Source organism: Tyto alba, unplaced genomic scaffold (genome assembly GCF_018691265.1).
Source record: "Tyto alba isolate M040663 unplaced genomic scaffold, T.alba_DEE_v4.0 Super-Scaffold_6, whole genome shotgun sequence".
NCBI lineage: Eukaryota > Metazoa > Chordata > Aves > Strigiformes > Tytonidae > Tyto > Tyto alba.
Genome location: NW_024881327.1, coordinates 4,320,272 through 4,333,434, shown reverse-complemented (window position 1 = coordinate 4,333,434; position 13,163 = coordinate 4,320,272). Strand labels below are relative to the sequence as shown.

Sequence of the window (13,163 nt, the reverse complement as noted above, 5' to 3'; positions counted from 1 at the left end):
ATACAAAAGATTAGAAATAGCAGTGTCAAAATATTTGATATTTTTAAATAATAGAATAATCAAAATATATAAAATAATAAATTTTTATAAATAGAAAATTTATAAATCCTTTTTAATTAACACTTAGGTAATACAATCAGAAGTGATTGATGCTTTAGTTTTTATAAATAGTATTTGTGTTTTTCAGGCCAAGACACTACAGCAAATAAAATTCTCACAAAGTGATCAGAAAGATCCTTCAAAAGGACCATTTTTCATATAAGTTTCAGCTATATCAGCTTGGTTCTTCCTGACATAGCCATATCATTCTAATAATTATCGCTTATATTGGTATGGATCTGAATTTAAAAATTCTTGCTGATGCACTTACTGAGCTGGGTTCCTTCCTTATACTAGTTAGTCTTGTTTACAATTATGTTAATATTTTACCAGGGCTTAAAATTCAACATGATTTACAGTGTACAAACTTCAGTCTTGACTGCCTCAACAGCACTGCTACAAGTTCTGTTGTTCCCGTTTGCTTGCTTACCGCCAGCATCCTGTAGGCAGGTACAAGAGAAAAATGCATTGAGCTGTGCCTTCCTCCACTTTCACCGCTCTCTAATCTGGTGTGGACTGTACCTGCCGCCAGCAAGGCAGCAACTGAAAAGCGTCAGGGAACCACGTTACATTAGACCCTTCCAGCTGTGAGTGATTAGCTCAGCCCATGATACTGAATCATTGTATAGAACTGGGATGTCTTTGAAGAAACCCCAATGGAATCTACACACAAGTTCCTGGCAATCAGTAAGTGCTGGCTTCCCTTTATTTACTGCAAGCTGTTTTCATCTCTCTATACGCTTCTGATTTTTCACAACTTCTATGTACAAATGTATCAGACTCCTTGGTTTTAAGATTTCAGGGAGACTGCTTTTTAGAGCGAAATACTGTGGGCAACCAAAAACTTTAAATTTCCATTGACTTCAGAGTCCCTGGACTACTGAGTGGGATTTGATTTGTAACTTGGTTGTCATGTTGGCGTTTTCTCTCATGTGTTTTAAACTTTCTATTACACAGAAGGTAGACTTTTTATATACTAGGAGTTTTACTGTTAAGAAAAATCTATGCTTGCATAGAGATCTTTACAGATATTTTATGTTTTAATAAGGATTTATTTACTACTCTTTCAGAGTCAAAATATGTTTCTGTTATTAAATGCATTGCACATAAATACATATAAAATAAAAATTGGATACAGATATATACAGTCATCCAGTTAAGTGTAGCTTTACTTTAATAACTACTGTAAATGTCCCCTAGAGCAACTGTACATACTATGTCCTCAGTAAAAAGGGCTTGAACTTGCATTCTTGTACGAGCCAGCAGTATTGTTTCCTTACCTGCTAAAGTTACTTAACCAGTTTGACCAGGATCTAGTATCCTCTAGATTGAAGACTTAACTACTCTGTAGAGAGCAGTCCCTTTCCACAGCCAGCCGAGTAAACATTCACACTTCTTCCTAGGCGAAGCAGTAACAGTTCATGGAGCTGCCCTTCACAAATCTTGAAGTAGCTTTCATCTTGCTGGCTTTTGTTATTTTCTCCTTGTTTACCCTGGCTTCCATCTACAGTGACCCCCATGGCAACAAAGAAGGTAATAATCTAAAATAAATATAGTATTTTATAGGTTTTACTAATACTCTAATTATAGGTTTTGTGATCAATCTTGCTGGTAGACTTGCAGTACCTGACTCTAGCTTTACGAATACCATACAGAGGGCAGAAAGCAATCAGTTAAGGCGTCAATAAAAGTCACAAGCATAGAAATTGTGCTAAGGTGTGAGAGCAAGACATTTTACAGCCGGCTCTGCCCACTCAGGCAGAGCTGTGCCACGCAGCTGAGAGCAGCACTATGAGCAGCCTCCCAGCGAATAAGTGGATGTTCTCTGTAGTGAAGGCTTTTCTCCTAGCAGCAGCTCTGCTTCGTGGTCTAAGGAGTTGTAACATGCTTAGGCTGGCAAAGCTGAGGATGTTCTTGTAATCGAGGTAAATGTTTTTGTTTTGTTTTGTTTTGTTTTTAAATAGACCAAGGCCAAGCTTTTGTTCCCTTCTAAAAGAGTGAAAACGTTATTAAAAGCGCAGAGGGTGTCTTTCTCCCATTCAAAAGATTTTGAAATCTGGAAAAAAACGACCCAACTTGATTCCCTGCTAGTTCTATAAAGGAGATTTAACATACCCTTACACCATCAGCAGAGAATTCCCATGTTACAGGCATAGTGCTGTCACAGTCACCATCATGCCACCTAATCCCCTGCTGGCAGGAGCCCCACTGGGGCCACTGGAGCGGGGCGGGAGCAGGGACGTCTGGCCATCCCTACCAATAAAGCAGTTCCTCTCTTCTTCCCAAACTCCCACGGGATCACCCTAGCCCTGACAAGCTTCCTCAAACTAGAGAAGGGGGAAAGGAAAGAAGGGAGGGAGGAAGTGGCTGAAACAATCTCCTGAGGCACACAGCAATATAGATGTTGGTTTCTGCCGTGTCTGACAGTAACTAATCCTGCACTAACTTGATTTCTGTCGAGAAAAAAATCCACAGTATGGGAATGTTGCTGAGCAACCTTAACCGAGTGTTCTTAACATATAAGTCCTCCTGTAAAACTTCAGGCTTCCTAGTAATTTGTGAAACAATGGTGATAAGTGTGAAAGGTAAATAAGTGTCACAGCATTTGCCGTTTGCATGCCAATTAGGTTTCTTTCTTGCTCTTCTGCTCCCTTGGATTTTACATCATTTCTACACAGAAGGGGAAAGTGTTAGAAAACAATGCACATTTCTGCAGATAAAGCGTGGTTGCCATGAGAACTGACCTCATTCAGACAGCGTGGACACAAGCAGCTTTTCCTGGGAGAAGTCCATTGTACCGACATGGCAAGAACAGCAACTCCTCACGCTCTAACAAGGATGGGGGAAGTATGTGCTGCAAGGTGTGCAGTCCTCATGGCAACAAAAAATTTTGCACAGGCATGAACATGAGAACGAGACACTGTTTCACTTGTCTATAACTGAGATGTGTCTTACAAGATTAAAAAGGGAAGTTGTCGGAATCATACTGATTTTAAACTTATGCCTGCAAGTGTGCAAAGACAAGGCCAGGTCTCCTTCCTTGCCCTCAGCTTCCACAGGATCTTACAACAGAGATGTAGTGTGAGTAGCCCTGACAGCATCTCCTTAGTGTCAGAACTGCACAAGAACTTTTCACTTCTCCGGTGTTTATCACCACAGCCATGCTTTCAGTTTGCGAAAAGAAAGCTAAATTTTCTGCTGAGCCCTCTATGAGAGCAGAATCCTAATGTAAGAGCTCATAGGTGCCAAATGTCTCATAGACCTTGGTGTACTCAGCAGGCCTAGTCTCACATTCCAGGTTAAGACTATATTCAAAGAGTCTTCTATGCAACAACTTTGGACAGAACTGATGTGAGAACAAATCACACTTACTAAGCTAGGCCCTGAATTCAGGCAATGTTTTCCTGAAATAAGGGAGCCTTTTAACCATGTTTATGTCTTTTTCCTATGTTTTTTAAACTCTGCATTTAGAGGAACAATAGATGAGCAGAGAATCTAAAATAAAGTCTGCCACTTAAGATACAGTGGCAACAGGAGAATGAAAACCATATATAATCTCTTTGTCCTAATATTGATGAGTGTCACATTAGAAACAAGTGTCTTGACTCAACAGAAACAGATGTTTGGGTGAGGTGTTCTTCATAGGAATCTTAGCATGCTCATCCTCTCATACAGCAGTAAAGCACTGGGCTAGTATCTTCTGCTAACAGCTGAAAGGGGAATTCTTTGATTTCCATATTACATATTATCTGAACAGAAAAGGAGGGATACAAGAGGATTCTCATTTGTACTTCATAGAACTATAGAATGGTTTGGGTTGGAAGGGACCTTAAAGATTATCTGGTTCCAATCCAACCCCCCCTGCCCCGGGCAGGGCCCCCTTCCCCCAGCCCCTGGGGCTCCCAGCCCCGTCCAACCTGGCCTTGAACCCTTCCAGGGAGGGGGCAGCCACAGCTGGTCTGGGCACCCTGGGCCAGCGCCTCACCCCCCGCACAGGGAAGGATTTCTGCTTTAGATCTCATCTAAATCTACCCTCTTTCAGTTTAAAACTGTTACTCCTCATCCTATCGCTACGTGCCCTGACCCAGAGTCCCTCCCCCCCTTTCCTGTCCCCCCTTTAAGCCCTGGGAGGCCGCTCGAAGGGCTCCCCGGAGCCTTCTCTTCTCCAGGCTGAACACCCCCAACTCTCTCAGCCTGGCCTCATCAGGGAGCTGCTCCAGCCCCCCCAGCATCTCTGTGACCTCCTCTGGACCCGCTTGAGCAGGTCCATGTCCTTCTTATGCTGGGGCCCCAGAGCTGGCCCCAGCACTGCAGGTGGGGTCTCACGAGAACGGAGCAGAGGGGGAGAATCCCCTCCCTGGCCCTGCTGCCCACGCTGCTCTTGATGCAGCCCAGGACACGGGTGACTGGGCTGCGAGCACACATTGCTGGCTCACAGTCAGTTTTCCACCCACCAGTACCCCCCAAGTCCTCCCCCTCAGGGCTGCTCTCCATCCACTCCTCACCCAGCCTGTATTTATGCTTGGGATTGCCCCCACCCCTGGGCAGGACCTTGCACTTGGCCTTGTTGAACTCCATGAGGGTTGCCTGGGCCCACCTCTCCAGCCTGTCCCGGCCCCTCTGGGTGACATCCCGTCCCTCCAGCCTGTCAACTTCAGCTATTTCAGTTCAGTTATTTAGGTGGAATTAGTTGTACTTTTACAGGAAGACATGTGTGCTTGTTTTATTTTCTCTTGTGGCTGGGAAGCTTGCACACTGTTTGCTTTTCCCACAATGTATAACACAGTGTGTATTTTTCAGTTATTTGTTTAGATTAAGGAAAATGAGAAATAGAAATATTGTGCTATATTTCTCAATCTTCTAAAACAATTTTTGAGGAAAATTGTCCTAAAACAAATCTTACCTCGTATTACAATATTTTATCATGGTATTGTATAGCAGAGCATATAATGTGAAGCAGCAGTTCCTGTGCCAGCTCAAAAGCCAACACTCTGATCTGCCACTTCAATAGAGGAAAGGGACTGGGAGAGAGGAGTGTGAATAGTAAAGTGTGGCAAATTAGAAATATCAAGCAATTTAGTTACAAAGCTCACTTCATAAGTGAGCAAGTATACTTACATTCTATTCAAAGGCAGACTTTTCCTCCCTCAGAAAAATGAGGGCTTGTTCTGTAAGATTATCCTACATTTGAGCAAATGCAGTAATCCATGCAAATGTAAACATAACATCTTCCTTCAGAAGTCTGTTTCTAACTAAAGAAGATAAGCGGATTGTTTGGAACAACCAGACTTACCCTGTTCAGAAAAAAAAAAAAAAAAAAAGGAATGTGAAAACATTAATTCATTAATTGAGGCCCTAGTAAGACAAATTCCCAACAACCTGGCAACTGAGATACTTGAGGAAGGGCACTGAGCAAGTGCAAGATAGAATTACATCTTTGCATTACAGAGGGACACTACTGAAAAATGCAAAAATGCCTCACTAGATGTGTCCTAAGGAAATTTCTACATTCAAAGCCTGTTCTGCACCTGTTTTGTTGTCAAAAGATTTCTGTTTCCAAATAACTCTAAGAAACATGAAACTTAATTCAGAAAATTAAATTCAAAATAAGGCATTTATCTCTATACTATGCATAATAGTAGCTTCTAGAAGTACTACAGAAGCCTACATGAAACCTAGATGTGAGATTAAGAATATATTCCTTGCATGTGCTACAGAACCTTTTTTTGCTAGGATTACGTATACTTCTTTACAGTTAGAGGTCTACAGGCTACTATCTGGCCCAGCCAGAGGTACGGGACACAGATTAGAGCAAAAACTGACAAGAATGCAAACTGTTTGGGGATCTGTAGTGGATGTGCCATTCTGAAGGAGACTGCAGCATGTGCTTCCAGCTGCCCTTTTTAGAAGAGGCTAAACCCACTGTCACAATTTATATGGAATATCATTTTCATTCCCCAGTGCCACTGTTGCTCTTCTATATAAGGAATAACAGCGAGGAAGCAATATTCTGGTTTCTTTTTATTCTTTCTAGTGTGTAGCAGGTAAGCCTTGACTTTAATTCTTTTAACTATTTGACCTGTATCACTCTCAGGTACCAAATTACAGTTCCTTGAAGCAAAGCGCAGCGCGCTTTACAGAGTTTTATTTTAAGAAACATGAAAGATTACAGATTTATTGTAAAAAGGCAAAAGGGAGCAAGACATTAATAGTTTGTGATGCATTTGCTGCCAAAGAGAGATACTCATTAGAAGAACACAGATTCAAGTAGAGTTCATGCAATAAATCTCCCACTGGAGGGAGTTGTCTGGTCACCGTGAGCTGCTAGCTGTGCTACTTGGAGAATAATTATCCTGCAAAGACCAGAAACACCACATGAATTCCTGGAAGCCTTGCTCTCAGCAGTGTCTCTTAGAATTGAAATCTCAAGTCTGAAGATTAAAATGCCTGTCTTGTCATTCGTATCTCCATAGTGTGACAAGCTATTCCAAACACAGGTGCATGCAAGGGAGTTCTATTTACTTAGCAGATTTTGACCTCAGGGAAATTTGATTTCATATTCACTAATTGAGTTTCAATGAAATAAATTTACTGGTTTGCTCCATGTACACATCATAATCCAAATGGCAAGACAGGAAGGAAGATACTAGCAAGAAATACACCTTGCTCCAAAAGATTTGTTTCTCCTTATCTATAAATGTACTTTTTTTTTTTTTTTCAGAAAGAAAACCAGTTATACATATAGAGGGAAAAAAAAAAGAAAGGATTGCCTACACTAAACCACTATTTTAAAAATGGCCACTTATATTAAAATGACTTAAATTCTTAAATTCTAGTTACTAAGGTAAATACCATCATCCTGTGAAAGCAGAGGTGGCACACTGACTGCGTTAAACACCATATTTGAGTTTTTCAATGACTTGTTCCAGCCTGATGACTCCGAATACCCTGAACTCAATGCCCAACTACCTATACAGGGAGGTTAGCCAGTAAGAAACATAAATTACAAGCACAGCTCCGAACTTCAGTGTCTCTCTGGTCTCAGCACTTACTGTCTGCTTGGGCACATGACAGACTGAGCCTTTGTGAGCATGCAGATGGAAAAGCAGCAGCTCTTTTTCTACCATAGCCAGTCAGCTGGGATTTAGGAGGTATGGGTCAGCTTAAAGCCATTCTCAAACATGAGAGGATTCGAATGAAAAGATGCCCTTTCCAGCAGGGTCTGAAAAGCCAGACCATGGGACAGGCTCTGATGGCTGCTGCCAGGAGTCTGCCACTGGGCAGCAGGGGTGTGAGCTCCCCTCCATGAAAGAAAGAACAAGCAAGAGGTAGCCTGGCTTTCTAATCCCACAGGAAAAATATCTTGGGCTGGGAAATTTGAATCCGATATCTGCTTTGGAGACTGCTTAGGTATCTTGAATAAAATTTACCTGGTCATAAGACAATATGTATAAACGTATACATAAAATTTAGAATGTGTATAAACACTAAAACGTGAAGTACTTCTCATGTCCTTGCTGATGGAAGTGAGTTACCATCTAACTTTCCCTTCTGGGATGGAAAATAATAGGGAATAAAGCCCTTGCACAGACCTGGGCATCAGTAACTGGTATGTCTCACAAGTGTCAGCTAACAGCCTGTTTCTGGAGCCTTTCTCTCCCAGAGGGGTGACTCCTCTTTCTGAAATATTTAACCAATGCAGCTTCGAGGCAGAGACAGGTTGGTCTTGCACAAATACCTAAAACACTTCTTACAACGCTTCATTAGGAGCATTTTCTGGGAGGTAGCATGAGCTATTGGCCTACACTTCTCAGGAAAGGTAGAGATAGGGGAATGTCATATCCCCTCAACATATACTAAACAAAGCGGTGTGTCAGGTAGAGCTGTCCTGCAGGGCAGATCTTAAAATCAGAGTGGAGATCATTCAGTCTACATCTTAGGAGCCTTCTGTACAGCTGGAGCTTAAACAAAATGCATTGGAAGACACGATGGCCACATTAGCTATGAATATAGCTGACTAACTGAACTATACATTATGCAGGAAGCCACAGATTCTGTCTAGCTCCTGTGGGCAGTGACAAGTAATGAAATACATTTGAATTTGCTTTATCCTTTACATGATAAGCAAAACCAGAGAGTACTGAAATATGCCAGCAGTACACACAGTTTCATTATATACATCTCGCTAATTGCATTTCAATTTACTCATATGGGGTACAAAAAAAAAAAAAAAAACACCAAAAAAAAGAAAAACAAACAAACAAACAAACAAACCCAAACAACAAAGAGGAACATGAGAATGAAAATGTATATTTGTAAAACTTTTTTGATCCTTGATGATTAAGAATAGTGACCATAAAAGCTGAGGTTGGCTGAGCTGATCACTTTAAAGACTACACTATAAACCTCTTTAATGATTTAACTACTGACACAATGAGCAGTGGTAAGTGTAAATATTAAGTGCTCTTAAGAACTCATTATTCTCTGAAATGTTTAAGATACTTGTCATATTTTTAATATGTTGTATATTAGGAAAGCTTAATATTTCCATAATTTCTCTAAAGATAATTTCTTTTGATTACAAACTGCTGGTGAGCCTTATGAGGCCATGAAGTCACATGGAATACTGCAAGCACACAAGTCTGCAGACAAAACCCCTTCTATTTCTCATATAAAAATAAAGGCTCAAGCAAGTTCAATGATCACACATTTACAAAGAACAGGTTATTTCTAGAAAAATGACATCAGCTAAAACCTCTAAAATCCATCCCAAAGGAACAACGAATGTTGAACATCAGCTACTACTTTACAGAATGAAAAGGGTAAGGGCCAAGTCCTGAGCACTGAAAGAAAGAAAGAGAGTGACATTTTTTCGTACTAGTCAATAAATCTAATTACACTGGAGAAAAAATATGGAGGAAAAGGAAAGACAGAATCACGTAATATGGATTTTCTCTTAAGCAATTACTAAGAATTCCTAAATAATTTTTAAATAAAAAACTTTGCATTACATGATAAAGTTTTCCATGCATTTCCATCCCAGCTTTATCAATCTTCACCGATATGCTACCTACAAAGTATAATTTCAGGAATAAAGAGACTTGTCTATGCATTTGTTCTTAATAGGAAAAATCAAAGCACTTAACAACAGTGTTAGATCTGCAGAAGGAAACATTGGGAATTAATGTTTAGAATTTCCTTAGTCACCAAGGGACCCTTTTCACCACCTCGGTGACAACACTTAGTGACCTGCATTCATTTGACAGGTTAGTATCTATTTCTTTCCATGAGAAGGAGCAATAGCATGATGCATTCTGCTCTAGAAGTCAATATTTTCAAACTCAACACCAGAAAAATAGTCAGGTTTGGGTTGGGTTTTTTTTGTCGTTGTTGTAGGGTTTTGTTTTGTTTTGTTTTGTTTTAATTCACCCCACAGGATGGTATCATTAATAATGTCAAAGAGTGTGAGATTATACAGTCACTTAATGATTTTTTTTCTCTGCTGCTTAATTGTTTTCAGGCTGCTCTCAGGTCTCATTAAAGATTGTGTCACTTCTTAGAATACTGTAATTAGTAATTTTAAGGCTTTGCTATGATCATCACCTTTCTTTAACAACTATGTGTCTTTAGTACTTGATTTTGCGCTGGGTGAAATCTCTTTAAAATACTTCAATTATATCCCTAAGAAGAGGCCAAAACTATACCTGTATTATAAAATATTCAGAAGTCTCTTACCTACTTGTGTAGTGAGATGATAGCAAATTTCAGTTAATTTGATAAAAAAAGAGTTTGGAATTTTGGAATTTATATTCCTTGTTTTAAAATCAACCATAAATGTGAGCTACTTACCACTCTTGTTTGATAGTGTAGTTTTGTTGTTATTTGAGCCCAGAGGGCAACAGAGCACCACACAGCCGCTCACTTCCCTCTCCCCGCTGGTGCTGGGAAGGAGAAAATGAACCATAAAAAGCTTAGGAGACCAGATAAGGAGAGAGGGAGGTGTCCCAGTCATTACTATCACAGGTAAAAGACAGATTCCTTAGAGGAAGAAAAAAAGAACATCACTTTAATTCAAACACTAACAAAACCAACACCTAACAGACAAAGTGGGGACAGTGAGAAGTGCCACCACATCCAAAAAAACACTTCCCCCCACCCTTCCCTTATTCCCGGGCTCAGCTCTGCTCCTGATCTCTCTCCCTCCTCCCCCAGCAGTGCAGGGGGCAGGGGATGGGGGTTACAGTCAGCTCAACACTCCTTCCTTCTTGAGAGGTGGGGTGAACGCCGCACATATTCCTCCCCTGCTCCACCGGGCTCCCCTCTCATGGGAGACTTCCATGAACCTCCTCTGGTGTGGGTCCTTCCCATGCTGCCCCAACATGGGTCACCCCCTCATGTTGCAGTCCTCCCAGTGCCAAACCATGACAGCGGGGGCTGCTTCTCCCCTCAGAGTCCCGGCCTCCTTCAAGTGCAGCCACCTGCTCCGATGTGGGCTCCTCCACAAGCCTCAGATTGGCCTCTGCTCCACCACAGACCTCCATGGGTGAGAGGGGGGTGGCCCTTCCCTCTCACCACGGGGTGCAGGGGGGCTCTGCTCCAGCACACCTCCTCTCCCTTCCTTCTCCTTTATTCCGTTGACCTCGGTGTTCACATAGGTGTCCTCCTCGCAACTCCTCCTCACAAGTCTCAACCCTCTCTCAGGTTCCCCTTCTTAAATACATTATTGCAGAGGTGCAGCCACTGTCAGTAATTGGCTCAGTCTTGATGCAGAGGTGGGCCTGACTTGCACAGGTCCCAGCACTGGTAGCAATAAAATATCTGCTTTTTCAATTAATTTTTTAAACACTGCAATAATATCCTTATGCAATTTATAATAGAAGTTACACTACATTATGGACACAGAATGCAGAATTGTTACTTGGGTTTCACAACAGAGATTTTTATAATGGCTTTTAAATTTGTTAAAAATACCTGACCATATAAGACTCCTCAGTATGTGGCATATGTCCCTTCTATGGCTGGGAATACTTAGAAATGAGGTTTGCTGAAATCAATGGGAAAGACCAGAATCTGTTTAGAACCATTTTTATGATGGACCACAGTCATAGCATGTTTCATCTATGAATATTATCAAAGCACCAAATAAGTGGTCATGACATCCTTAGATATATGAAAGGATGGAGGAACATTCCAGCTTTCCCTTATTTCTTGCTTTATTATTGAGTTTCCTTCTTACTGTCTTTCTGATGCAGTTTAAAAAATGCCAGATATCCATTTTACAATATCTTAAGTAGAGATACAGCTTTTGTTAACCTGAACGTCCCTTTCACAAATCAGTAATGAAACTATATGTAATTCATGCTCAAAAGAACAATTTCTAATCCTAAAGCCAAAATAGCAAATGTATATTTAAGAGCGGCATTATACCTAATGGAAGATTAATGTGAGAAGAGGACAATCTCAAAATTTAAATACCCCAAGCATTCAATATTTTGAAGATATTGAAAGTGGGAGACTTTCATGTTATAATTATGTTCCTAATTTCATTATTCAAAATAAAACATTTTAAAATGGTAGATAATTAGGCTGGCTAATGTGGGAGGTTTTTTATAGTTAATATCCTTCTCTATACTATGTATATTTGTACATATATATATTTCTCTTAAAACTTATGGAGAATTGGGTGGACGAGTATAGCTAGTAGCAGAATTTACAGATATACTACTAAAACCAGACTATCACTGCATCATGGAAACGTAAGGCCTTTTTACACTCTGAAAAAAAAGGCTGTATGAGAGCACCCATGGTGTAGCTATTTAGTAACAGTAAAGCTGGACTGAACTGTAGGAAATGCTGAAACAACCATCTGTATGACAACATAAAGATGGACTTAGAGGTGAAAATTTGCAGGTAATTACTGAATAATTAAATAAAATAATGTATTTAATCTGAAAGAATTGCAGTGATTCCTTTGGCTGAATGTAATTTGTATGCAATTTTAATTGCTAGGAACGTGAAAATCTTTAAAGGTACAGAGGCCAGATGAGTAAGAGATGGATGAAGGTGAAAAGAAAGAAGACTAGAAAAGTTTTTGGACCATACCTGAGTAAAGACTTAGTTCCCTTAAATTTTAGGCATCCCCACCACTCATTCAACCCAGGACAGAACCCAGAGTTGAACACGTCAGTTGCTGTGCGCTGGGCTGGGCGGGCCAAAAGAAGAAGATCCTAAACATCTGTTAATATCTTAAATTCTTGAGAACAGAATGCTTTGAGGAAGACTCACTCTAGACATGTCTGTTTCTTTAAATCTTTCTCTAAGAGTTAATAAGTGTTTGATAATGGTCACTGTCAGCAAGGATACAAGGCAAGATATACCTTTTAAGCTGAGACTAAGTATGTCCTATACTGTGTATGCTGAGCAGGAATCTATCTACATTGGGTCAAATGCTATGCTGCGCATAGCACCGAGTTCCAAATCCCACCATATGCTAGTCCGTAGGATCCCACGAGGCACAACAAGCCTTCCTAATACAGGGCTCAATACTTTCCAAGTGGCACAAAGTTGCCAGAGTAGCATAAACAAATTCTTCTTTTAGAAGACTCACTTGTGCATCTTCCTCTGGGCAAGTGTGCAAACCACAGCAGAAGCCTTATTGAGTTTTAATTATTTTCTGTACATTTGCAACAGGATTGATTGCTCTTTCAGTTTAGGTTATAATTTGGTGGTTAGCACTTTCTGTAGTGCGTTTAGACTCCCCTGAGGAAGGCACTGAAATGAAGTTTTCCACTTCTTACATGTATGGCCTTAACCGCTAAGTGATTGTAATGTAAGTAATGGCTGTGCTCCTGTTTCACTGGAGGACCTATGCCAAATTGCTTGAGGATAGGGCAGAAAGCATTGACAGAGGCACACCACCAGGAAGATGATTCCCAGGACGGCAATACAGAGAACCAGAATAGCTGCTTGGCTAATTATATCACTTGGCTGGCAGGAGGAAAACCCCGTAGCAACAAGAGCTTTTTCCTTCCTGCCTCCCATTCACCCAGCGTAAGCACCAGGGA

General features: G+C 40.7%; 1 protein-coding gene across 1 annotated transcript; it reads left to right on the top strand.

The window, feature by feature from the left end:
* Window positions 1–1,520: 1,520 nt before the first annotated feature.
* On the top strand, window positions 1,521–8,418 carry SMIM31 (small integral membrane protein 31). Its single transcript, XM_042807838.1, has 2 exons — window positions 1,521–1,632; window positions 8,225–8,418. The coding sequence occupies exons 1-2, from the start codon at window positions 1,521–1,523 to the stop codon at window positions 8,416–8,418; spliced, it is 306 nt and encodes a 101-aa protein (XP_042663772.1).
* The last annotated feature ends 4,745 nt before the right edge of the window (window positions 8,419–13,163 follow it).